This window comes from Epinephelus lanceolatus, chromosome 19, assembly GCF_041903045.1.
Source record: "Epinephelus lanceolatus isolate andai-2023 chromosome 19, ASM4190304v1, whole genome shotgun sequence".
Classification (NCBI taxonomy): Eukaryota; Metazoa; Chordata; class Actinopteri; order Perciformes; family Serranidae; genus Epinephelus; species Epinephelus lanceolatus.
In genome coordinates this window covers 22026066-22051050 of record NC_135752.1, presented here as the reverse complement: position 1 = coordinate 22051050, position 24985 = coordinate 22026066, and the positions used below count along the sequence as shown (strand labels likewise).

At 41.0% G+C, this 24985-nt stretch overlaps 1 protein-coding gene across 1 annotated transcript in view; it reads right to left on the bottom strand.

Annotated features, from left to right (window-relative positions):
* Nucleotides 1-409: 409 nt before the first annotated feature.
* The window catches only part of mrrf (mitochondrial ribosome recycling factor), a 29405-nt gene continuing 4829 nt past the window's right edge, over nucleotides 410-24985 (bottom strand). The window contains exons 2-7 of the mRNA XM_033647694.2: nucleotides 24232-24405; nucleotides 23919-24071; nucleotides 17372-17490; nucleotides 9058-9149; nucleotides 7222-7381; nucleotides 410-6192 (exon numbers count right to left, since the gene is read on the bottom strand). Coding sequence (XP_033503585.1) covers nucleotides 6115-6192; nucleotides 7222-7381; nucleotides 9058-9149; nucleotides 17372-17490; nucleotides 23919-24071; nucleotides 24232-24403 — 774 coding nt within the window. The 5' untranslated portion in view covers nucleotides 24404-24405 and the 3' untranslated portion in view covers nucleotides 410-6114. The remainder of the gene's footprint in view (nucleotides 6193-7221; nucleotides 7382-9057; nucleotides 9150-17371; nucleotides 17491-23918; nucleotides 24072-24231; nucleotides 24406-24985) is intronic.

The following is a 24985-nucleotide window of genomic DNA, read 5'->3' as shown; positions in this document are numbered from 1 at the left end:
GAGCCGGGTTTCACTATGCTCGGGCCGGATTGGATTGCAGATTAACTGGCTTCCTGTCCAGTCCGTTGGCTGCGTTCATCTGCTTTCCTAACGGTCACTTTTATTTATGAGCAAGTGGTGACGTTATTGAGGATGAATGAGTCTCCTCAGGATGGATGAGATCCTGGAGGGGGGCTGTGGATTTACTGAGGGACAATGTTTTTTAAGAAGTGTATTATGGGAAGAATTTAGCAAAAATATTAACATTGAACAAATCCAATAGAACAGCACGTCTTTGTACTTATACATGCATGCATTTAACAACTTCCAACCCTTCTTATTTGTTCAGTGTATGATTTGTCTTGCTGAACTACAGCACACGGCAGCTGAATTTTACTGTAGCAGTTATGCATGGAAAACATCTCAAAAATTTTGTCAATCATTGAGCCCTGAAAGTTTTATTTTCTTAAAACAAAATTTTCAAGAATCAAGCATAAGTGTATATTTCGCTGGTGGAGTGGGGGACGGGTGTGCAAATGGCACGTCCCTCTCAATATTCACAACATATGCATTTGTCCCACCCAGTAAAAACATTAACCTAACAGTAGACTTTTACTCTGAACAAATTAAAGACATGTACACTTTAAATTGTTGCAGAAAAGGCACAAATTGATGCATAAAAAAATCCCCAGAATGCAGGAAATTGCGTGTTTGATGCCCAGATTTTCTGGCAATGGACTCCCAAACCCTATTATTAACCCTATCTATTTCATACGTGTCGCCCCTAAATATCAAAACAAAACCCACAATCTAAGAGCAAAGTGTCCTTTTTCTTGATTCTAGTGCAGCTGTCTGCTTAATTCTGTCTTAATAAACTAACTCAGATTTTTATTGATAATGAGTTGAAATAATCCTCCTACAATAGCACTTTCTTTAAAAAAAATGTTACTGTGAGAAAACATCACTTTTGGAAACTCTTTAAAAGATGACAATTACATGATAAAGAGATTTTTGCAAGGGCTGAATATTCTTTTATTTCTTGCCTTCTAACCAACTTTGCCTTTCACCTGTTGTAGCAATCATCCAAAATGCCTCCCTACTATTGTTTGGTTAAAGACAAGTGTCTGTTCCAGTTTAGAATTTGCACATGCGAAAAAGATTTTTTAACAACAAAATGAGCGGATATTATTTTCTGGAAATATTATCCAGATATACAGACAGAATTCTATGTAAAAAAATTACCAGCAGGTCATGCCAGACAGTTTTTTTAAATCAGACTTGGCCGAGTACTTCAGTATTTTTCTAAGAACTGAGATGTAGAGATTTGTAAATTGGGTCCATTGTCATTCCCTCCACCATCCCATCACTACAGGCCTCCAACACCACCCACCCCACACCTCTCATCCTCCCTCCCTCCTTCCCTCCTTCTCTTTCTCCCTCTCTCCTGCTGGCAGCCCTTGATTACACTTGTCTCCTGGGGGAAGGTTTAAACTCCTCAGAGATAGTAATATCGAGGGCACTACTGGCTAGTCACTTCAGATCAGGGCGGGGGAAGGAAATGGCGATGGACATAAAGCTAAATATATAATTCCTCCCATGCCGGTAATCACGATGTCCAGACGATTTGAAATGACAGTTTAACCACTTTAGACTGAGGAACGCTTTGTTCAGATTTGAGAAGCAGGAGGTGTGTGTGCAGGAGCGTCTGGTTGCTCCCTACGATGGTTGGGGAGCCTCCTCGTGGGTACAGAGGCTATCCAAAAGGGGCCCGTGTGGTCCTCTCTAAATGCACGTGGGGGGGAAAGAGCACACGTTCCATTGAGCTAAAATGGCTAGCAGACCAGACAGGAGCAATTCTGTGAATGACTGACGTGCCAAGAGCTCCGGAAGGAAACACTCTCACCGTCCGGTATTAGTTTACCTGATTATTAGGATATCCAGCTTCCTCCTAAAATGGCCGGCCATTTCCCTGTTAGAGGCAGTAAGAGCACCCACCTGGATTAGCCTCTAAACGTGGTCTGCATTACACCAGGCACAACAAGACCTCATGCCACACGGCTCAACCAATTACATCTATAAATATTAATAGGCTAATCTGCACATATTCTTCTCCTGCGAGCCTGTTACTACATCCCTGAAAGGGTCAGAGATTCTCTCATGAACATCAAATCCATTTAAAAAAATTTCTTCAATTTGCATATGCAGAGATTTTTCTCGCTCCAGACGGGCTCTCTCAATGTCTTCCCCCCCATCATCACATCGCAAGAGAGTGCATTTCATATTCACATGCTGATTGGATCCTTGATGAGATCTTCAGGGTGGCTTCACACACTCTGACGCTCTCCACACTCCAGAGGTGATGAGAAGAGACAGAGAGGAGAGGAGAGAGAGAGAAGGAGGGAATAAGAGGTGTGTGTGTGTGTGTGTGTGTGTGGTGGGGGGATCTGACCAATTCTGTCTACGCTGAAGTGGTCGGCTCTGTCACCGTCCGGGCTCCACAGCCTCCTCAGCGGTTCAGCTGCTGCAGGAGCACCGTGGCTTGATGCTCAGTGTAATCACAGATGCACAAAGGGAAGAGAGAAAGCAGAGGGGAATCATGTATATACATTCTGCCTTTTTCACACACACAGTGACTATACAGTATAATGCAGGTCTTTGAGGAAGCTAGTATGAGACCATAGTATCTCTCAAAAGATATGAATAATGCAACACAGAAATCTGCATGAAAAAGGGCAGAATGAAGTAAGAGATAGAGGGCGACACTCAAGGGATTTTCATTCTTTTTTCCAATATGACTTTAAATTGTACTCCTCAGTGGCTGACGATGATATTTGTGCTTTCTGAAAAGACTAAAGGGATAAAACTGGATTCAGTAAGTAACACTCATGCTTTAAAAATGATCCATTTTGATGATTTAAAGTGAGACTATGCAACTTTTAGAAGAAGGAATGATAAAGTCTTCCTCTTACAAATGAAAACTTGATTTCATAAGAGCTTACACTTAGGAGTTTAGTACACTGGTCTGGTGTGACCAGTGTGTTGGCTGATGTTAGCAAACTTTAGATGTTTCTGTATGACTCTTCTCTTGTGCTACTGCTACATTACATTTGAACATTTACATTATGCCAATGTCACCTACATTGCAAATTAGCAAAAGTTATGTAGTATTGCTTTAATTCTTGAGATAAATGGATTTTAATTTGTCGGTAATGTTCCTTGATGTCCTGAAGTTCAGTTAAGCAATAGCATGTTTGTATTTCTGTCATGCAAGAATCAGGCACTAATGCTTTTTAGTAAAAATACCAGAATTTGAATCAATTCATTGTTTTGCAAGTCCCAAAATAAGTCTTTGCACTTGATTCCCAAGTCAAGACAGAGAAGTCCAGAGTCAAGTTCCAAATCCTAAACTTTGAGATTCGAGTTCTTAAAAAGTCATAATATATACTTCACCAAATATGCCATTTTAACAACAGAGTAATGATATATCAAATTAATTAAAATCATAAATGCTTTCTATTTCTTAAAAGAAGTTTATTGGAAGTTATCTCCATCTGTAATTTTTGCCCCATACGTTTGCATACTGCAATTTGTTACTTGTTCTCTGTAAAGCGTCTTTGAGTATCCTGAAAAGCATTATATAAATCCAATGTATTGTTATTATTATTAGAATTATTGTTGTTGACCACCACATAGTTTTTGTACATAAAAGGACTTATCTTTAATAGCATTTTTTTTAACGAGCGCTCAGTAACAAAACATTAGTTTTTCTCTCCTGCAACTTTACTGGATGTTGCTGGATTGGCTCAAACCAACTGGAGAATTAAGTGTCGACTTGCTGAGAATAGTTAGTTGATGTGGCACACTTTTTAAGTAACATACTTTTTAAACGTTGGGCTGAGGGGAAGGTATCAAGTGTTTTCAAGTCAAAAGGCTCAAAGTAAATTCACAAGTCATTGGTGTTTAAGTCCAAATCGAGTTGCAGGTCTTTTTGGATTTTGTCGAGTCCAAAGACATGAAATTTGTGACTCGAAGCTGACCTAAGTCCAAGTCATGTGAAGCGAGTCCACATCTCTGAAAAATACAGCTTTATGAAGAGCTTGTTGTGAGTTACAGCTGCAAGTGCAAAATTTATCTTTCCTTAAACGCACCCGCTACAAATAAAAGGCCAGACTATCAAATCGAACGTTTACTGAACTAATTTAGACTTGTATATTTTTGTGAGGAATCGCCAAAGGACACACCAGAACTTCCACAAAGACACACCTCTATTGCTCTCTCGCTTGCACACAAATGCAGTCACACACACATACACACACGCACACACTCATACGTCAAAAGGCGGTGCTAGTAGTAGTAAACATTTGAAAGGAACAGGGGTAATTCACTTGATAAATGTCAACCGAAATGAAGCTATCAGCTGAAAGCAATTTCCTCGTGCTTGCCTGTGTTCTGCGCCAGGGACTTGGGAGATTTTCACCCCTCCATCGATCATGAAGCCTCTGTTTTAGGCCAAGGTACACAATGCCCTCAAATTGCTGACATATGGACCCAGAATCACCACAAAAACCTGCCATTTCCACCCCACCCCTCCTCTGTCCGGACCCAGCCACTCCTCTGCTAAACTCTTGTTTATCCAACGACTCTGGTCTGTTTAGGCCATTAAAGTGAAGCCATTCGGGGAGACAGAGGGCCAAGGCAAATGTAATAAAGCCACAATCTGTAGCGTGCAACTTAGTGCTGCTACCAGCTAACACCAAAGATGACAAAATAACCACCATCATGGAATCTGCATCGTCACTGTTCCGCTGTTTATTTTCTCCCCACATTTTGATTAAGATTTAATTACTAGCTTGCGATGTTGCAGCGCTGTAATCATCAAATGACTGGGTGGTTATAGGAGCAAGTGTGTGGGCAAACTTTTAAAATTAAACCTGTGTGCCATGTGAGCTGCCCTGCAACCAGTAGCAGAGGAAGCAAAACAAACCATGATAAAGATGAAGACAACGACCACATAATAGTACAGAGAGCCTCCAGCTGGTGTAAAAAGCGGATAGATGAAGGGAGAGGTATGTGTGTGTCGCTGGGTAGGTTTCCAATTCATGCATTTCTTGTAACTGATCCACCTTGAACACCTACTCACACTCCAAGTCCTGTTGGTGGCTTTAAAAGTGCTGTTATTTAAAGACAAAAGGGGCCAAGTGCACAACATTAAAAGTCTCTTTTCCTAATGGACTATTGTGGTGCCAGCAGCCGGGGCCTGGAGGTCTGTACACAGGAAAAGTCAATTATCACTCTGACTAATGGAGGAGGGGGCGACTTCAAACTACAGCGGAGAAAAAGAAAAGAAAACAAAAGAAAGAAAGATGACGCACACGCTACAAAGCACTTTAATGGAGTCCATCAATAATGTTACTTTCCTGACTTTATTGTCGAGAGTAGCCAGATTATCCTAAACATGGGCAGAAATTAAAAGCTTTTTGTACTCAAGTGTATTTTTTTTTTAACTTTGACTCTGAATCAATGTAAAACAAATGTTTGGCAACATGCTAATCATATCCTGCCTCTCTGGAACAAACCCTCTCCCTTTCTCTCTCGCTGTTGCCACCAAGACAAAACCCGCAGCCAGTTTGCATTCAGACGGGTGCGCTTGTTTTATATAAACAGACAGCCCTTGTGGCGAGGGGTTTGATTAGGAGGAGGCCCGCAAATCCCATTAAAAGTCCATTGGTCCCTCGCTTGGTGTTTGTTTGAAGACAGGAAGAGTAACAAGGGAGGAGGGAGGTGACTGGCAGTCTGTTGCTGTTGTTGTTGTTGTTTCCGTGCCAATTTCTGTTTATGCGCTGACGGTTAAACACAGATATCACCCAGAAGCGAGGAGCAGATTTTTGTCAGTGATGTGGGCAGGAACCAAAGCCCAGCTTCTGCCAAAACATGTGCAATGGGACCGAGACTCGTTCGCCTGTGTGAAGCTTTCAGACTGTGAGAACGGGATTCAAAATCTATCTCTCCAAGAGGATTGAGTCACTATTATAAATACAAGAAAATGACATATTGTTTCTGTTATGTGTGTCCATCTGTAGGTCCAGCCAGAACCAAATAATACAGTATCAAAAATAATCACTTGAATTATCTCCGTCAGCCTAAAAGCTCCTTGGTCTTGGCTGCAAGCTGTTTGTCAATGTCCACTACGAAGTTGTCCGCCATCTGCTGAATCTGTGAAGGCAGAGGAAAAGATGGAAAAAGATTCTGAATACACACTTTTTGGGCTTATTTACGTACATGACTGGCAAAGGATGACATCGTGTAGCTGCGATGTGACAGAATGTGACTGGACTGATGATGAATTAATCACCTTGGTAGTTATAATGTCACTAAAGAAAAAGGCTCTACCCTGCGATTACAACAGATTCAGGTCTTAGTGGCTCTAAGTATTAGTTACTTCCTTGACTCTTTTCAGTTTTGTGACTCATCTGTTGCATGTCGCCACTCATCTCAAACTTCCTGTAAACTCCCCCTCCTCAGCCTGATCTATCAATTATAGACTCTCTCACACATGCACTGCAAACCTGAAACTATCTAGACTATTTATTTCCCCGAGGAGCTGTATGTGAGAACGCAAATGTCCGAATCAGTTGGACCAGACATTTAACGGACTTTGCCTTGCCAGCTCCCTAGTAAAAATTGTGTAAATTATCCGATTGAGCCCATGTGAAAATAGAGCAGGTTATTGTCTGGAGAATTCAAAGTGAGCGGGTGGGCATGTTGATGAAGTTTCTATCATGGACTCACACAAAACTGGAGGGAAACAAGCATCCACGTGTGCAGAAGAAGCGTCTTTTACACAAAAATGGCAATTGAAATGTCTAACTGGACAGATGATGAGATTTGGGAACTTCTGTCAGTAAGGGCTGACCCCAAAATCGTCACACAAATTCAAGAAACGGAAGAGACTCAATTGTTTACGACCAAATTACAAACTGTCTAAGTGACCATGGTGTAACTAGGCGCCACCCCCTCACCTAAACCATGCAGAATATTTCCAGTAGGTGTTAACGCTTTTGATACAGACAATCCTGTTGTGTGCCACATGTGCGAAAGGGAAACTCTCAAATATGTCTGCACCCGATTCTCCATACACTGCACAGAGTTCATATTAGAAAATGGCTTATGAAGCTATTTGAGGCTCACTGTCTCTGTATGTAATATGCACTGTTGTCCTTTTTTTCCCTATGTGTCTCCTACCTGTTTTTCCACAAGCCGTATGGTGTCCTCCGAGTGTCCTTCCCTCATCCTTCTGACCTGTGTGACAGCATTAGCTCGCACTTTCCTCAGCGAGTCTTTCCCCTTGTTGCTTAACTGTTTGGCCACCTTGGCGAGGTTCTCCCTGTGTTCCCGTGTTATTCTGCAGGGAAGGGAGGAGACGAAGGATATTACAGATGACAGGGACAAAACAAAACAGAGGTAAGAAGGTAAGAATCCCTGGGACTGCTCCCAACACATAAACTCATCTGTGCCCTACTCATCTGTGTCCAAACAATGTATGGACTCATACAGAAGTAACCCCTCTCAATCATCACCTATGACCCACTCAAAGTGTGCGGTGGTATATTTTTCTGCAGAGACTCTGCCCTCTGCCTGTATTTTCTTATTTTCTTCTTATTATCTGTGGTGGGGAGGTTTATGGGAGTGTAAGCCCACAGAGTTCAGGTGAGGTCAGAGCTGTATAAAAAGGTAGCAACCAGGTGCCAGACTGTAAGCAGCAGGCATCCAAGAGACACAGTACTGAAAAACCACTAACAGAGCAAGGCGAAGCGCCAAACAAGGGTAAAGTTCAAACCTTTAAAATGCTGTTAAACTCAGAGCATTGGAGAAAGAGTACTTGCTAGATAAACTAAAAAGTGAGCATGCCTTCAAACTGCAAACAGAGACCTAAAAATAAAGGGTTAATCCGACTCTTGGTAAAACACAGAAACACGGAGACACATAATTATGCAGCGACAGAATTAATGGAAAAAAACAATGTCCTCACTTGTGCAAATGAGAATATCAAGTGTTTGTAAGCATGAAGTCTAATCATTTTAGTTCTGACTCATGAGCAACCACCTAACGACAATCACTTGCCGAGGTCTCGGACCAGAACTGAAACATCCGTCACTACAACAACTTTGTATTCACTTTGCATTTGTTAATCACTCAGAAAATCCTACTTCCCATTTCACTCTCCCTCTTTGTCCTTAATTGGCTTTTTTTTTTCGTTGTTTTTGCCTCTGGGACTATTTGCAAACAATCCAAGTGCAGCGTCTATTTACCACAAACAATACGGCCTAATTACTGATTCCAGGGCCAATCAAGGAGCGCCTTCTCTTTGGAAATGCAAATGGAGGCTTGGAGCGTGCCGAGACTGATTGCAGGGGGAAAGCAGTCTGACTCTTGTGTCCCTCCTCTGCCAGACTAACACCTGCTGCTCCACACGCGCACACACACATGCGTGCACACACATGCACATAAACACAGGCTGGCATTTATACATGTACACTTACATGCACATGTGTGTAAAAAAACACTGTATATACACACGGAGTGGTTTACTGAGTGAGTGACGGATAGTTTTTTGTGAGGTTGTTTGACTTGGCAGAGAGAAAAAGGGAGAGACTGAGGGGGAGAGGGGTCTAGCCAGGATAGACAGAGAGTGACCTGACCCTCACGTCAACACACTCGGGGTCTCCATACATCTACAAACAAAAGTCCATAAATCTGTCAGCTGCAGGGATTTATTCGCGGGGAGACATTTAAAACCACGGATGAGACTTAGTGTAAGGTTTAGATTTATGATCATTTACATTATGTTTCTATCATTTCATTGATTTATTAGTTGCTTATTTAGTCTATAAAATCTCACAGACACAGGTTAGCAGAACATAAAAATGTAAAAGTATTAACTAAAACAGGAATAACAGAGGAAAAGTAAAAGGTGTGAGGAAAAGATCGAAAGGAAGGAAAGTGCTAAAAGCAGGAAAGTGTTTCTGCCCTTGGGGCTCTGTGTGTGTTTGTGTGTGTGAGTTTAAGAAAGGGACTCACTTGGGAACAGGCACCTTGATGATCATCCCGTCCACCTCTGGGTTAAGGTTCATGCTACTCTCTCTCAGGGCATGGACAGCGGCCGATGTAACCTAGGGCACACACACACACACACACACACACACACAATAACAGAAACATGCACAAATAAATGAATGTGTGCTTGCTCTGAGCGCTGGTGTTCATGGAAAAGTAGCAAAGTGCAGGTAGTGGCCCAGCTCCAGCTGGCAATCATTAAGGTGTTGTGGTGTGTGTGTAGTGTGTTTGGGTGGGGTGTGTGTGTGTGTGTGTGTGTGTGTGTGTGTGTGTGTGAGAAGAAGCCTGTGCAGTGTGGAAGTGCCTTGGGCCACTGTCAGCGCTCAGCCCTGTGGGACAGGACTGAGAGGTTGCAGGGCAGGGCGTTGACCCGCGGTGATCTCACAGGAGAGTCTGCTTGTGCTTGTGTATGATACATGGACACACACAGACACACACAGTGCTTTTGAGTGTGTATGTATTATTTTTTAATCTTTATTTTCATATATAAAAGCAGCTAATTGTTTCTTAATTAAGATGGTAAATGATAACCTTTTTTGAGGTTATAACATGTACATGTATATTCACTTTAACTAAGAGTGCTTGAAAACACTTTTCTTGTATTGTGATCAGTTTTTGCATGTGGCCAGGTCATTACGTTATGTAGTGATGAAAGGGAGGTCTTAACTCTGCTGAGTTTAACTAATATGGTAGAAGGCAGAAGTCAACACATACAGAGGTAAGAGGCATTTAAGTTACACATGTTGCAAGACATTAATATTTTATGGTCTTTAGACAGCAGGGCTCGTCAATAAGGATTGCCCAACTGCACGGGACAAGTAAGATGCCTCACTGGGCTAGCAAATCTAGAAACTTGGGCAAGTGGCAAAAAAAGGAATAACCACACTGGGCCACATTCATTAATATATGCACAGAAACGTACTTACTCTAGATGTTGGTGAAGATTCTCAGTCATCCAGGTCATGGTAATCTTAAGTGCTATATCGTAGGCAACTGGACTTGCTTGAGTTTCTCAAGAAGACGTTTCACCTCTCAGTTCAGTTCTCACTTCACTTCACATGTCAGAACTGAAGAAGCCTCTTGGATGAGAGGGAAAACGTCTTCAAGAAACTCATGCAAGTACAGTTGCCTATGATATAGCACTTAAGTTTTTACTCTATGCACAAAATAAGCATCATGTAAACTCACCATCGGATTTATGACACATGCGCACCGGCTTATTTTGTCCTTACCACCCGTGTGTATGTTGGAGAATCATAATTATTCTAAATTTACAGGCACGTGCCCGCTATCTGCAGTCAGCATACTAGTTCCCCCAATTCTCTATACAAGGAAAGACGTTTGCCCAGAGGTATATCATGGAGAAAGGAGTGAAGTTGTTTCTATGCACATATTAAGGTCCTGACACACCAGTGTGGGACCATCACTGAGCATCTCTGAATGTCCTGGCCATTGGAAACAGCTGATAATGATTCGTCACTGTCTTCAAATATGTTCAAACATGTCAGTCTTTGAAACGCTCTTGTCTCAAGGCGCAGACTGCAATATCCTCCAGTAAGGTTAGATATACCATCTGAACAGCCGCTTAGAGGTAAATCAGAATCTTTTCTACATCCTGCATGTGTATTAATACCCTACCAATTAATTAGTTGGTTACAAATGAACAAATGTGCAATTTCTATAAAATAAAAGCAGAGAATTTTTTAAAATTAATAATCAATAAAATATGAGAATAAAAGGGTGTCAGTTTCATAGTTACTTAATACATCTGACCAATGCATTAGTGAATAAACAGTTTTAAATATTATCTTCGAAAGCCTTTTTAAATTAACACAGTTTTAATATGGTATGCATTTAGTTAAAATGTGTTTTAACATTTTATAAGGCAGCCGGACCTTCACCATTTATACGCATGTATGGTCTGAGGCAGTTCTAAATTTGTTTGCATAGTAGGAAGAAATTATTGATGATGTATCCCTGATTTCTATTAAAACATTCATATGCATGGTTTAAGCACAGATTTGTGTGAATTTAATGGTTGTAAATAAAGCCCATTGGTCTTTTTGGGTTTGGTGATATAATTTGCTAAGGAGCAAGCCATCTTGCTTCCTTCTCATCTTGTTGAGAGTTGCATATGCGAGGTACTGATCGGGCACTTGTGAAAAAATGGGGGCTGGTAAAGACAAAGTTTATGAACTGAAAAGCAGGCGAGCATTCCAATTATCCTGGAAACAGGAGATTAGTTGGGTGGCGTAAGAAGATTTGTGCGAAACTCCAACTATGTTTTGCGCAGTTTGCCTCAAATTTTATAGCAAGGCAGATAAAATGGGCTATTGGTATGTAGTGATATTTTTTCAACATTCTTATCTACGACAGGTCAAAAAGCCTCTTGTGTACAATAGTTTCACTGTTGCCAAATCACTTTCTGCAAATGCAGTGTTTTACTGAAAGTCAGTTTTGTTGAGACCATTTGATTCCCTTTAATCTGGCATCATCATCATCATCATCATCATCATCATCATCATGACGCTGCATGTTTCTTAACTGAAGTAAAATCTTGGCGTAAATGCGAACTAGGCAAACAGATTATCTGATCAAAAGCTGCTTTCTTGAGACATAAGAGACACATTTGTCCACATTAAGAGCAAAAGTGAATATGCATGTTTCTGATCTGCACAGAGGAACTACATCAACAAAAACTAAATAGATAGAGGGGATGATGATGGATTTGGGACAAAACTATTACTAGAAATAAAAACATCTGCAGAAAATTTCCTTCTCAGCTGTTGTCTAAAATGGCTTATAGAAAAAAGAATATTTCCCAAACACCATCTGTCATCTTTTTAAAGGATGAAGATAATCAGAGGGAGATGAAAAGAAGAGCATTATGTGTTTTGTGAGGGAACAAGTGATCCAGAGTTAGTGTGGACGCTGGCTGGAGACGCAGCTGTGCTGTAAATGCTGAAAGATATCTCAATACAACGCAGCATCAGACAAAAACGCTGTTAAGAGGTTTCGAGAAGTGTTGGTATACAGTCACAAAATACTTTAATAATATCAGTTAATTAATAGCAGGGCTTCTTCGGGTTTTATTTAAAGTTTATTTGTATCCTCTTGGCAGGCATGCAGTGTAGCAAGTGGAAGAAGAAGCTTGCATCTAACTGGTAAACATTAAAGGAACAGTGTGTAGGATATAGTGACATCTAGTGGTGAGGACTGCAGATTGCAACCAGCTGAAGCTTTTCACATGTGCCAAGCATGAACTCCAGGTTAGGATTCCTTCAGTGTTCATTGTCCAGGAGGTTTTTATCGGAAGCTGAATTATCCGCATAAGTCTTTTCCTCTCCGAAACAAACGGACCAGGTGATTAAAACCAGTAAAACACTGAATAAAGCAGTTTTACGTTTCAATCAGTGTTTCTCTGACGCTGTTTGGTGCGTCACAGACGGGTCGCTAGCCAAGCATCTGCTAATGTGTGCTCACCTTTTTTCTCTGATAACTTTAAATCAAGACATTCAGAGGTGTTTTTTGTTAATGGGAGCTACACTGTCTGCAGAGGTCTCTTCCTCTCTTAAACTAATAGTCCTGGGGTCACATTTCTAGACATTGCGTATGTCCGAAACAAGGCCTGAAAGAGGTGTGCGGCAATTCCCACGCAAAAGTTGTGATCTATAAAAACAGACTTGATAGGGGAAATCTTGACCCATGCTTACCTACATTTTGGAGAAAGGAAATTGGTGAAACAGAGGGTGAGGTAAAAGCCTGATTGTAGAAACTGCTGAGTATTTTTTGGTGCACACCATTTTTGGCTTTTGTCCGTACGTACAGTTTTAGGATGGATCCTATGCATTGTTTTATAAATGAGACCCCTGGTGATTTAAACCGGTACAAACACAAAATAAAGCGGTTTCACATTAAAAATTAGTGTTTTTCCAATGCTGCTCATTGTGAAGGGGCTGCTAACTACAGTGGCTGGGGCGAAAACGCGAATGGCCCTATCTAGTGTTTGTCCATTCTGGGCTACTGTAGAAACATGGTGGTGCAACATGGCAATCTCCCTAGATTAGGACCAGCTCCCTATAAAGATATAAACAGCTCATTCTAAGGTAACGAAAACACAACACTTCTAATTTTCAGGTAATTATACACTAAAAAAAACATACTCACTGTATTATATTCTTTTTCTGCCAATATATCCCCCTAAATCCTACACACTGGACCTTTAAAACAGCATTCACATATGTGAAACACAAAAACTTGATCCACTACATACAACACAATCCTTCAGTCCAGCAAATACTACATTAGAACCAGAGAGCTACAGTTAAACAGTGCACACACACACACAAGAAGAAGGAAGCCAAATCCTTTGAATTACTGAAAACAAAGTCACACTCCTCGAACCAATTCTGCAACCGCATGACAATTCCCATAGCTGAACTTCACAAAGTGTGCGAATGTGCAATGCGAAGAAAAAGAGCATACCATTTCCTCTCTTTTTTTTTACCCCTTTCTGTTCGACTCTGCTTTCTCGACAGCTCGCTCAGGTTTTATCCGCTGGGGGAAAAAAATGGCAGCGAGATTAAAGGAATTTATTTGTGTGTTAAATTAATTCATGAGGTTTCTTCCCCTTTGTCAGAATCATCCGGAGCGCAGGCCTCTGGTCGCTCTCTTTGAGTGTGGGGTGATAGATTCAGCCCATACCTATGTTTGATTGTTCTCAGCATCAAATTCATCACCGTTTCCCCTCTCCCGACGACCACGCCGGTGGTTACGGAAAACCGAGGGGAATTTCTCTGGAAAGGCCGGGAAGGTTCTGGTTAATATGTAGAGGAGGAAGAGAAATTACACTGAAGTTTCACATCAAACACTTGATGGCCTGGTTCAAAGCAAAGAGGCGAGCGCAGAGGAATGTGTGTGAGAGTCCATGTGTGTGCGTGTTTAAGAAAGGAGTCCTGAAGAAAACACTAAAACCTAAATCCTAAAACACGCACACACCAAATTACCTCGTGATCTAAGCATGCTGGTAGTTGTTGTTAGTTCCACTGTGCCTTCCCAGGCTTCTCTTAATGAATGAATGTAAAACAATGGAAGGGCCTCTGGAGTGCCTGGTAATGGATAGGCGTCATTATAAGCCTATTAGCTCTGGGTACTGAGGACTCACCTCTGTGCGGGACATGGGTAACGCAGGGCATGACAGCATAGCGTGTGTGTGCATGAGTGTGTCTGCTGGTGTGTGTGTGGTCTGTGGTTAAAGTTTCTGGGAAGGAAACAGACTCACCAAGAGGCCGTTCAGCCTGATTCAGGTTAAAGAGTGGATTTCCAGATTTAAGATGCTGATAAATTTTTGGATTTGCATGTTGTTTTGTGATGTCGGCACAAAAGAGAACAAAGAGGTGAAAGCACACCACTCAGGTTCACAGGTGACCGGTGGGAAAACAGAAGGTGGAGAAAGACTGATTGAAAAACACTTTTCTTGTTACAGTCAGGTGGTTCTCCAAAATGACGAACTGCCTTTGGACCTGAAAATTTTAAATTATTACTGTAATCATTATTATTAGCAGGTCTCTGAGTGATGTGTACGCTAGCATCATTTATATGATGATTCATATTCATCTGAACTAACTTCTGTTCTCAGGTCGTACATATGTTTTCCTCATCATCCTTATTCGATTACATACTTTAAGTTATGCGTGTGTGTTCACACTTTTGGCACATTGTGCATATAAACATTAAATGTATGCTTACTGGGTGAAATTAACACAAAGATTTTTTCACAGTCATATGAGCGTTTTACCAGGCATTTTACTACATGATGAATATGTTTAACTAGGTACATAAGAAAAATATATTTGAACTTGAACTCTACAAGCAGTAACAATATCCTTTCTAAAAAAACAAGCGTGTGGTTGCATATCAGCTCAGTGACTAATAAGATCTAAGATACCCATTTTCCGCCAAAATTTGCACATGTATGCAGGTTTTTTAAACATGTGTAAACCCACTAAAAATAGGCTGTAGTCTACTTTCCCAATGTCAGTAGACCAGAGTTGTGCACACGGCTCTGCTGCAGATGAGTATGCCTTTCCTAAATAACAGCCCGTTTCTTATGGAGTTTGTTTAAAATGAAGCTGGTGCCCTCTTCAGTTGTAAGTAAAAGCCCTGCCACTATTTTTTAATTCTATTACTTTATGTCTGTCTCCATTATAAAGAAATAACATTGTTTGCTAGCCTTATGCTAATGGCAGTACTCAGCAGGTTGCTAAAGTGCCTCTGCTGTTTGATGCCATCATTTTTCCTTTTTTTACTCTGTGTGGTAATGTCCCTACAGGAAATATCAATAAAAACGTGGTGTTGTTCCCTGACCGTTGTCTACAGCAGCAGATCGCTCTGTGTTACTGTTGGTCAAAGTCACATCTGTGAACAACAAAAGGAAAATCAAACACGCTCGACTTTCTGTTGGCGTTGGTTGTTGTCTACTATGACACACTACACAAGATGAAACAATGGATTATTGGCACTTGTCATACACGATCTTAGCCGACATCGTACGATACCGCGTCAGGCTATGATCGGGCTGATATTGTGTAGTGTGTGCCCGGCATTATTCAGTCTCTCTCTCAAACTCAGTGCAGACTACTTTGGATAGACGTTTGAGCGCTGCTTGGGTGGAGACGGACGGTACTTTGTGGCAGCCCCTCATTGCATCTCACCGGTAAAGGGTCTAAAATTTGTACATTCACCCAGATGTTCTATTTCCACCAATGCCAATCATAGCTTGAGCTGATAAATACCCACGACTACTGCAGAGTCAATTTGACCTGGGTGTGAATGCCGACTGAAACCTTTCCCATTACATACAAAAGCTAGATATTGGCAGGTGTTAGTGAGTTCTTTGTGTAGTGGGAAAGGGGCTAGAGAAATCATCAGTCAACACAAGCTTCCCTCTCTTCATTTCCAGGACTTTTCCATGACATTTTCAGTAATGAGCTCGCTGGTTGACAAACAGGGATCGCACCATCCACCAATATCTTCCTCTCTGTGGAAGTCTAATTTTAAACAAATGCAGTCTATGGCTATAACTAATCTATGAAACCATCCTTTACATGCTTACACATTATGACCAACTGATCAAAGAATAATGCACCTGCAAATGTGCAGCATTTCACTTTATTAGTACTAGTTTATTGCCCGTTCAAAACATCCCTGTTCAGATTGCTGTTTGAAGCTTTCTCAAGAATCGTTCATCCAAACAACTTGACACTGAACACTGTGCTTCACGTATGATACTTACAGTTTCAGCCATTTGAGATGTACTGTCATCGAACCTGCATGTGCTACCATGTGACGTAACCTGGGGGTGTGTTCACAGCGTTTCCACAAAATAACCCAGATCAGCCTAAATACTCATGTTCATAAACGACTATTTGAACGTTAATATGATCTTGAACGTAACTTAGCCCTATCGGTTGGCAATGTTATCTGTTTCAGGGAGCTCTGGTAGACAGCCTAGTAGTTCATTCTAAGCTAAAGGAAAATAGGGAAATGTTGAAATAATTTTCCAGGACAATGCAAGATTTTCCAGGACATTCTACTTTTTCTCTCATTTTTCATGACTGGATTAGTCAACTGTTTTCCAGGTTTTTCCAGGACTCACAGGAACCCTGCATGACTGTAGATTCTGATTGCGTAATGTCATGTTAAATGCTAAAAATAAAGCACATTAAGATTTTCCAGACCACCAGAAAGTCCAGCCACTAAAAACGTGGACAAAATTTCTTACTGGAGCTCTGATTAGCACGGTTTCGTATCATCTAAGAAGGAAAAGACGGAGAGAAAAAGGAGTTAAAAAAAGAAAAGAATAATAATCCATTCCTTCCTAACCTGGGGGTAAAATGAGGTCATTTCCTTTTCTTTGACAACTCACATGCAGACAAAACCACATCTCAGTGCACACACACACAGAGTGTGGGTTCATGTTGCTATCTTTCACCCCAGAACAAAGGGACTCCCCGAGTGATCAATCAATTAGCATCTGAGACACGGTTGGAGAGAGAACGGAAGGTCGGGTTTCATTTATACAGAGATGTGGGCTCAGAGTTCTGGTCTGGCTCACTTTCCCTTCTGTGAGGACCGTCCGTCTATCTGTCTGAGCTTCAGGTTGTTTTTATAAAGGTTTTAGTTACTGTTTGCTTGTCCCCATGAGACAAACAGATACTACTAGGAAGTATCTGTACGTGTACGTGTGTGTGTGCATGTGTGTGTGTGATCATCTTACCTCCGGGAAGCTGCTCATGTTGACAATAATGAGCTGAGGTGATTTCATGGAGACCTGTCCCAGCTGGTTCAGAGGAAACTTGCCATCTTCTGTCGCCACCATGATGTGATCCAGAGCTCCTAAACAAATACAGATCAATTTAATTGTTTATTTACTTACTTCATTTACCTGCATAATCAACTTAGGGCATCATTATACTGTTGTGACGTGCAATGCAGTCACCTTGGTTTTGAGGGCCAATTTTATCTGCCAATATAAAAAAACTGAGCGTCTATCGCACGCTGGTCAGAATAGTCCCACTGCAGCTATTCGGTTATTTCCACCCATCCCTACAACACGCTATCATGGATCTCACTGCATGCTGTGATTGGTTAGTAGTCGTCATGTTGTGTGTCAAGGTGGGACATAGTTAGAGTTAGGGCAAAGAGGTCATGGTTAGCCAAAGTCAGATATTCTTCAAGATTTGTGGACATTTCAATTAGAACACACTTACAAATGTACTGCCAGAAGGTCAGGTGACATAGTATGAAGAGCGACACAGTCCACAGAGGGAGTAAAATATGGGGGTGAATGAATATGCATGGACTTTCACACAAGAGAGTGGGGTTTGAGGTCCTGTGTAGGTCAACACTGGCTTATTATTTTTAAACTTAGTTGACTTATTTTCAGTTTTTAGGATGTATAAAGCTGCTGAATGCACACAGTATACATAGACTTTAGCAGAAGGGCTGAATAGACGTGTTTGTCTTAATATCATATTTTGAAGTTGCTAGGGCGCCCGGAAATATATACGTCGGTATAAATAGCCACCCTGAGTATAAATAGCATTGCTGGCAACGAAAACCTGAATCTGCCTATAAGAATATCAGTGTTTGCAGCAGTAACTATTTTATAGGATGCATTTTGTGTATATTTGACTTATTTTTTCATGAATTCAAATTTATTTTAGCTTTGTATTTGTATTACTTGACCCACATACAAGGGAAAAAAAACAAAATAAACCAGAAATACCTAAAACAGAAAGCCTATTACATAAACAGAAAGGAAAAATGGCCAGGAAAAACAAAACATAATTGACTCCCAGTAGGAACTTAAGATATTAAATGGCGAATTAAGGTGCCATACTCTCAAATTCAGCATACAAACTCATTTATCGTATCAAAGTCTCTCAAGGTGAATCCCCAAGACTAGTTCCCTAAGCCATCTAGAGACACGGGGAGCACTGGTAGCCTTCCATTCCTTAAGAACAATCCTCCTTGCCACTAACATGCCAACCATCAGGGACTTCTGTACAGTATAATCTAAATTTCAATGACATCTACTGTTTGAAATTTATTGTGCAGTCTAATATGTAGTGTTGCTGTCATTTCTGGTAGTAAAGTTTAATGTTTACTTGTAAAATATCTTAACTCTCAGAGTATCTTTACTCTCAGTATCAGCCCCGAAAATCCAGTATTGGTCGGGCCATGGTAAATATGGTAGCTCCTTGGTTTGATGGCATCTTTTCCATGCAGACTGAATGATTGACTGCATGTTTTCCTCCATATTTAGTCAGACAGATTAACAAATAAACAGACCGACAGATGAATGTGCAGCAGAAGCCACAAACTGCATGAGTAAGAAAAAAAAAACATTAGAGGACCACTGTTACCGTGTTAAGAGTTTCCATGATCTACTGTCTCCCCTCACTGTCAACACTGAGAGAAATAAAGGTGAGTTTGCCAACATGAGTCGACTTCTGTCCCTTCCTCCCTCTCTTTACTCCCTCGCTCCATCCATCCGCCCCTCTCCCTCTCCTCCATCTGGCTAACCTCAGACGCAGTTGTTTCCTCCTTCTCCGCCTCTGCCTTACATCACTCGCTCCCTGCTTACCCGCTGGGGGCTGTGCTGGTGGTGTGTGTGGAAAAGGGGGCGAAGGGGAGGTGAGCCAATGGTGTCATTATAAAATCTATTTATCATGTCATTTTAAGGGCAAAGTAACATAAATATATCAGTAACAGACACAGAATAAAAGAATAAAAACAAAAGGTTGGTATGATGTGATGATGTGATCTCAACTGGATCACTGACACGCTGTCTACCAATTATTCTGTCTCCCACTCTGACTTCGAACATCAATTTGTGTGCAGCTCTAACCCTGCCTGTCTATCTCACACTGCCTCTCTGTGTATATCTGTGACCTTTTGCCTGTCTGTCTTTGTTACCTGTGCCTTGACATGAGCACCTACACATCTGCTAATACTTTAGGAGGTCAGACAGACAGACAGACAGCCATTCCTTTAAAGGACAGCTCCATCTATTTATTTATTTATTTATTTACTTTTTAGGTTTTTCCTATCATTCTATTGTTTTCAGTAACGTTCATTATGTATACATATCAGAAAACTGAAATTTTTGGTCAAAGTATGTATGTTTTAGCATCAAAATGCTATTTTCCAAAGCCCCTCTAAAAACTTTTTCCCCACATGACCTGACCTAGGTTTCTGCATGATGTTGTTGCAACATATCAGGGTGTCTACAGGTAGAAGACACTTATATTTAATGTTTTTTAAGACCTTTTCTAGATCATTTTTAACCAAATTTAAGACTAATTTTTGGACAAATCATCTCTTTCTTATTCAAGCATTGCAGTTAAGTATTAATTTAAAGTATGATATATATGTAGTCCTGTGCAGAGGTAGGCTTTCTGTAATTAGAGTGAGTTAGGTAAATCTACATTTTGCCAACAGGTAAGTTGCAAGTATAAAGTAAAAAGACAGTATTAGTTTCAGTGGTAGGTTCAAAGGTTTGTAACATCAAAAATTATGTTTACGCACAACAGCTTGACTCATGTTGACAAAAAGGAATAAAAAGATGGATAAATTCAGTGAAATAAAATGTTTATGGAAATTAATACCTCACAAATTCAAATTGAATCCTATTTAATGATTTTTAAGATATAATATTGTTTGTGTTACTGTGTCACTTTCAGAACCGAATTAACATGGCGTCCACAGCCGTACCCTGCTTAGCTTCTACTGCTTAGCTTCTACTGCTTAGCTTCTATGACATCTACTGTAAGTAATACACTGACTATGGATCTATAAATGTGTTTATACAGTACAAATGCAGTACTACACTGAATCTCAATGTGTCTTCACCTGGTTAAATAAAGTTTAAAGCATAATACAATAGCACCACAGGCCAATTAATTTGTACACCACAACTACTAGGAATCTTTGCAGTAGATTAATATTTATGATTTTCATTCACCTTCAGCAGAATGACCAATGAACTGAAGAGTTCATTGATCCAATGAACTCTTCATGGTCTGTTTGTTTTTCTGAACCAATGGAGAATCCAAATCATTTCAAACAGCCGAGGGCTCGACTGCAAAAATCAGATTTTTAGAAAACGTCTGATTCCGTTTTTATTGTCAGTTCTATGTGTAGCTGCGACAGTGAGTAATTTGTTTTGTCTAATTGTCTAATTTTAGCAGTGACATCACTGTTTCCTGTAGTGTTTAATAGCCAATCAAAGTGCTCGATACAAAGTGCTGCACAAAGAAGACAAAGACTGATTGGTTTAATAGGTAAAAAGAGTAGATCTGTAGTATGGATTCATGAAAACAATTAATGTTATTTTGGTCAGTGTTGGCTTTTTACACTATATAATATGTATCCTTATAAAGTTGACACTGTCTCATTGAAACAAACCAACAGTTGTAAACATGATGTCAGCACAGTTTTTGTTTATCTCATCAGAACTTCATGGACATATGGGCTGCTGGCTGAAGCTTTACATTCAACAAAAAGTGTGGTATTGGTGGATTCAGGTAACTCTTTAAGAAAGTGAAAAGTGTATTTCCAAAATGTCAAACTATATCTTGAAGCCTTGACGGCTCTTACCTTCTTGGAGGACCTATTGGTACCTGAAGGTATTTAAAAGTATTTCAAGGCATATTTTCCAGCACTGTTGTTGTTGTTAAATGTTTCAGTCCACTCTGTCTGAACAAAGTTTCCATGGAAATTAAGCTAGCCAGATTACCCATCTGCGAATAACCGCAATATGGTGGTCACAGCACTGATCCTGTCTCTCTACATCTATCTATGACTTTCTGCTACACGTTTGCCACACGCAAACAAACACATGCACACACACACAATATGGATTCATGGCAACACACAACAGCACATACAGTCATATCCACACACACATACACACACATACTCATAAGCTTAATGAGAGCCAGATGAGAGGTTCATGGAACAAACACACACACTCTCGCACGAGACACACACAAATTCGGACAACTGACGTAATTCCATTCCACCATCTCATCTCTCCTGTCAACTCTAAGTCCTGCTGCCTCCCTGGATTACTGTGCAGCTGGACAGAAGAGAGGAGGACGGATGGAGTGGAGGACAGCGGCAAGCGGATAGAGGATGACAGGATGGAGGGAAGGAGACAGGAGTGACAAGAGAAACAGAAGGAGGACTGAGGAGATGGAGGGTGTAAAGTGGGGAACACTCGCCCTGTGAACAAATGTGTCCCTGTAGGTCAAGAAGAAATTTGAATTCAAAAGTGTGAGACACAGATTGAATACATCATATGAGCCAAAACGTAAAGCTGAGAATTACTGGAATAACAGGAGAAGAGTAAGTAATGGAGGGATGTAAAGGGAGGGGCTGATAGAAAATGACTCAGACCAAGAAATTGCTGAATGATGAGCGGAGAAAAAAGAAGCTGATGGGAACAGGATGAAGAGTGAATAAAGAGTAATGATACAGTTTGAGGAAATCTTCAAGACAAGACTGAGGCGCTGACCATAAAAATCAAGGTTGTGTTTGTGCGTCTGTTGTTAACTCTCCGACATGCTGTGTAAAAGTAAAGACTGCACATGCTGCAGATCAGATGTCTAAGTAAGCTCACTTTCATCTCAAGAGCAAAAGGAGTAAAAGCTGAGACACTTAAAGTTTGAAGTCTGACTCTAGCGGCTGCCCCCTCCCTTGGGAGCTTCCATTATGCTCCCCCACCTCTGACTCCCTTGAGCCCAGCTCCCATTTGTTAGAACCCAGAGTCAAAAGGGTCATGACCTGGATGTAGTTGGGGAAACAGAGGTCAAACTGAGGGTCAAGGTAAGGTCACACCAGGGCTCACTCTCAGCCCTGAGGCACTTTGTCAGGTAGATGCAAACAAAGAGGAAGACTTACAGACTTTTACTCTGCAGTAAAAATGTGCCTCTGATGTGTTGTTAACAGCACATTAACGCAGTACAATGGTAATGCTGTGTATAGTACATGATACAGTTGGGAAATAAAACTGCACTGTACAATTCGTGTATGTACATTTTGTCAAATTTAAAGCAGAATTCAAACCAAAAGGGTAGCTCCATATGTGACCGCATGGCTCTGTATGATACTGTACATACAAGCCTCTTCCAAACACACATGCTGGCTTGGCTTGACTCGGTTTGACTCGGCGTGACACTCCAGCACTGTAGAGATTTGCATCTCCATTACAACAGGGCTACCCACCTGAAGGTGTGTCTTTAACTGATGACGCCCTTGTCTTGAGTTAACAATGTTTAAAAGCAGCGGGCTGATCCGTGGCTAAAAGTCCCTTGTTAATTTGCTCACAGTTCACCTCCAACAGGTAAACAACTATTTTTACCTCCTGGGCTAGCAGGTAAAAAGAGATGTTTACCTGTTGGAGGTGAGCTGTTTGTGCAGTAAGATCCTGTTGTCTGCAGCTCTTCATCAAACACTTCTACTGTGCTCTACATCTCTGCGATATTAGTAACCTTGTTCTTATTGGAGAATAGCTGCTATAAAAGCTCCAATAATTCTGTGATGAACACATTTTATTTCCTATAACTTCTTCACACTAAAAGTCATCCGTTGATTTGTTATGTAAACGCTTTTATTGTGAAGCAGTAAAATAAGGAAATGTTTGGTTTTCATCAGCAGTAACTTAACACAGCTCCTGCACAGGTGGAAACCAACATGAAACAGTAGAATAAGGCAGATATCTGCATGTACAAACAGGGACGCAGAAGAGAAACTAGACTTGAAACCAAAGAGATTCAGTTGGGAGCTGCAAAACTACTACAGCAGAACACACTGACAACTTTCTCCCTTTTCTCCTGCACAGACATCGGTTGAGTCTCACAATATGTGCTTGTTTGTAGGGGAGAAAGGGGGTCGCCATGGCTGGCAGTGGTTAGGGACATGTCACTGCAACTGTCTTAGAGACGTGTTTTAACCCCCCCCCCTCCCCCCCCTCCTCCCTTGAGTGTGACTCTGCACGTGTAAACCAGTATGGAAATGCACATCAACGTGGCATGGTTTGATTCAGCGCAGCCAAAGAGATAGATTAAACCCTGACATTTTTTACAACACTGTCATTGCTCTTATTACACTGGCATTTATTTCCACATCAAATAGATACCTGGCACTACTGGACAGGTCTTTATGTTAGTTATTATCGGTTCTTTTTGTCTCCTGTAATGTAAGTGATGTAAGGAGACACAGGCAGACAACATGAGAAACAGAAATAAGCTGAATACCTGGCGAGGTTCGGATGCTGAGGTTGCGTGTGAATTCATCTTGCAGTGCATTGAGAACAGCTGTCATGTCCCTCTCCACCTCATCCAGACTGATGATGTCTTCCACCAGAGCCGCATTAATATTCACCTTAGCTGACTGGCCCTTTGCCTTGGCTTGGAAGATGAAGAGAGAGAAAGAAGCAAAGCACTGAGCGAAAAGTGGAGACTCATATCTAAGATAGATAATATCGAATCACGTAACCCACATTCATGCCAACAGAACCACAGAGGTTGTACACATGTGAACTCCAGTCTCTGCAATCTCCTCACTGACCTTTTGCCTTCTTGGTGGCATAGAGCCTGGTGCATGCAGCTGGTAAGCAGGTGGTGTTGGGGTACAGAGGTGGTGCGCTGACCCTGGAGGTAGCCACGAGGGGAGGCCTTAGCTGTCGCACCAGGGATTGACACAGCAGAGGTCGCAGCAGACTCAGGTGGTTCAAAGCCATTGCTGAAACAGACAGAAAGGGGAAAGTGAGAGAGTGGATAAAAATCATGTTAGCCCAGGGATTGGTCTTTTCTGTCTATTTGCTTCCCCTTGCTGATGTCATTTGCAAGTATGGTGTTAATTTTTATTGCTACACTGATATCACACAGCTATAGGCACCTGTAAAGCCAAAGCACCTTTCCAAAATCCTAAATTTAGATGCAGGTCTATCAGAAATTTAAAAAATGGATGGGTATGGACTTTCTCCTGTTAAATTCTGATAAAACAGAGTTATTAGTTGTTGGACCAGCAAAATATCTGGAGATGTTCTAATACAATTCTTCCCTTCCGATCAGTCAATACCGAGCACTGAACCAATACCAATGCGTTAAAAAAAGCTATATCCTACTAACCCTATACCCCATATGGATGTGAAATGGTTACCATCATTGTTGTATGGCATGACTCGGCTTAAACCCCTATCTGAAACATAACCAAATACATACAGAGAATAAATACCACATAATTTTCTTTTAGCTAGTGTGAAATATTGCTAATATCGCTAACAGCTAACATTACACCATTTACTGGAAATCAATTCTTC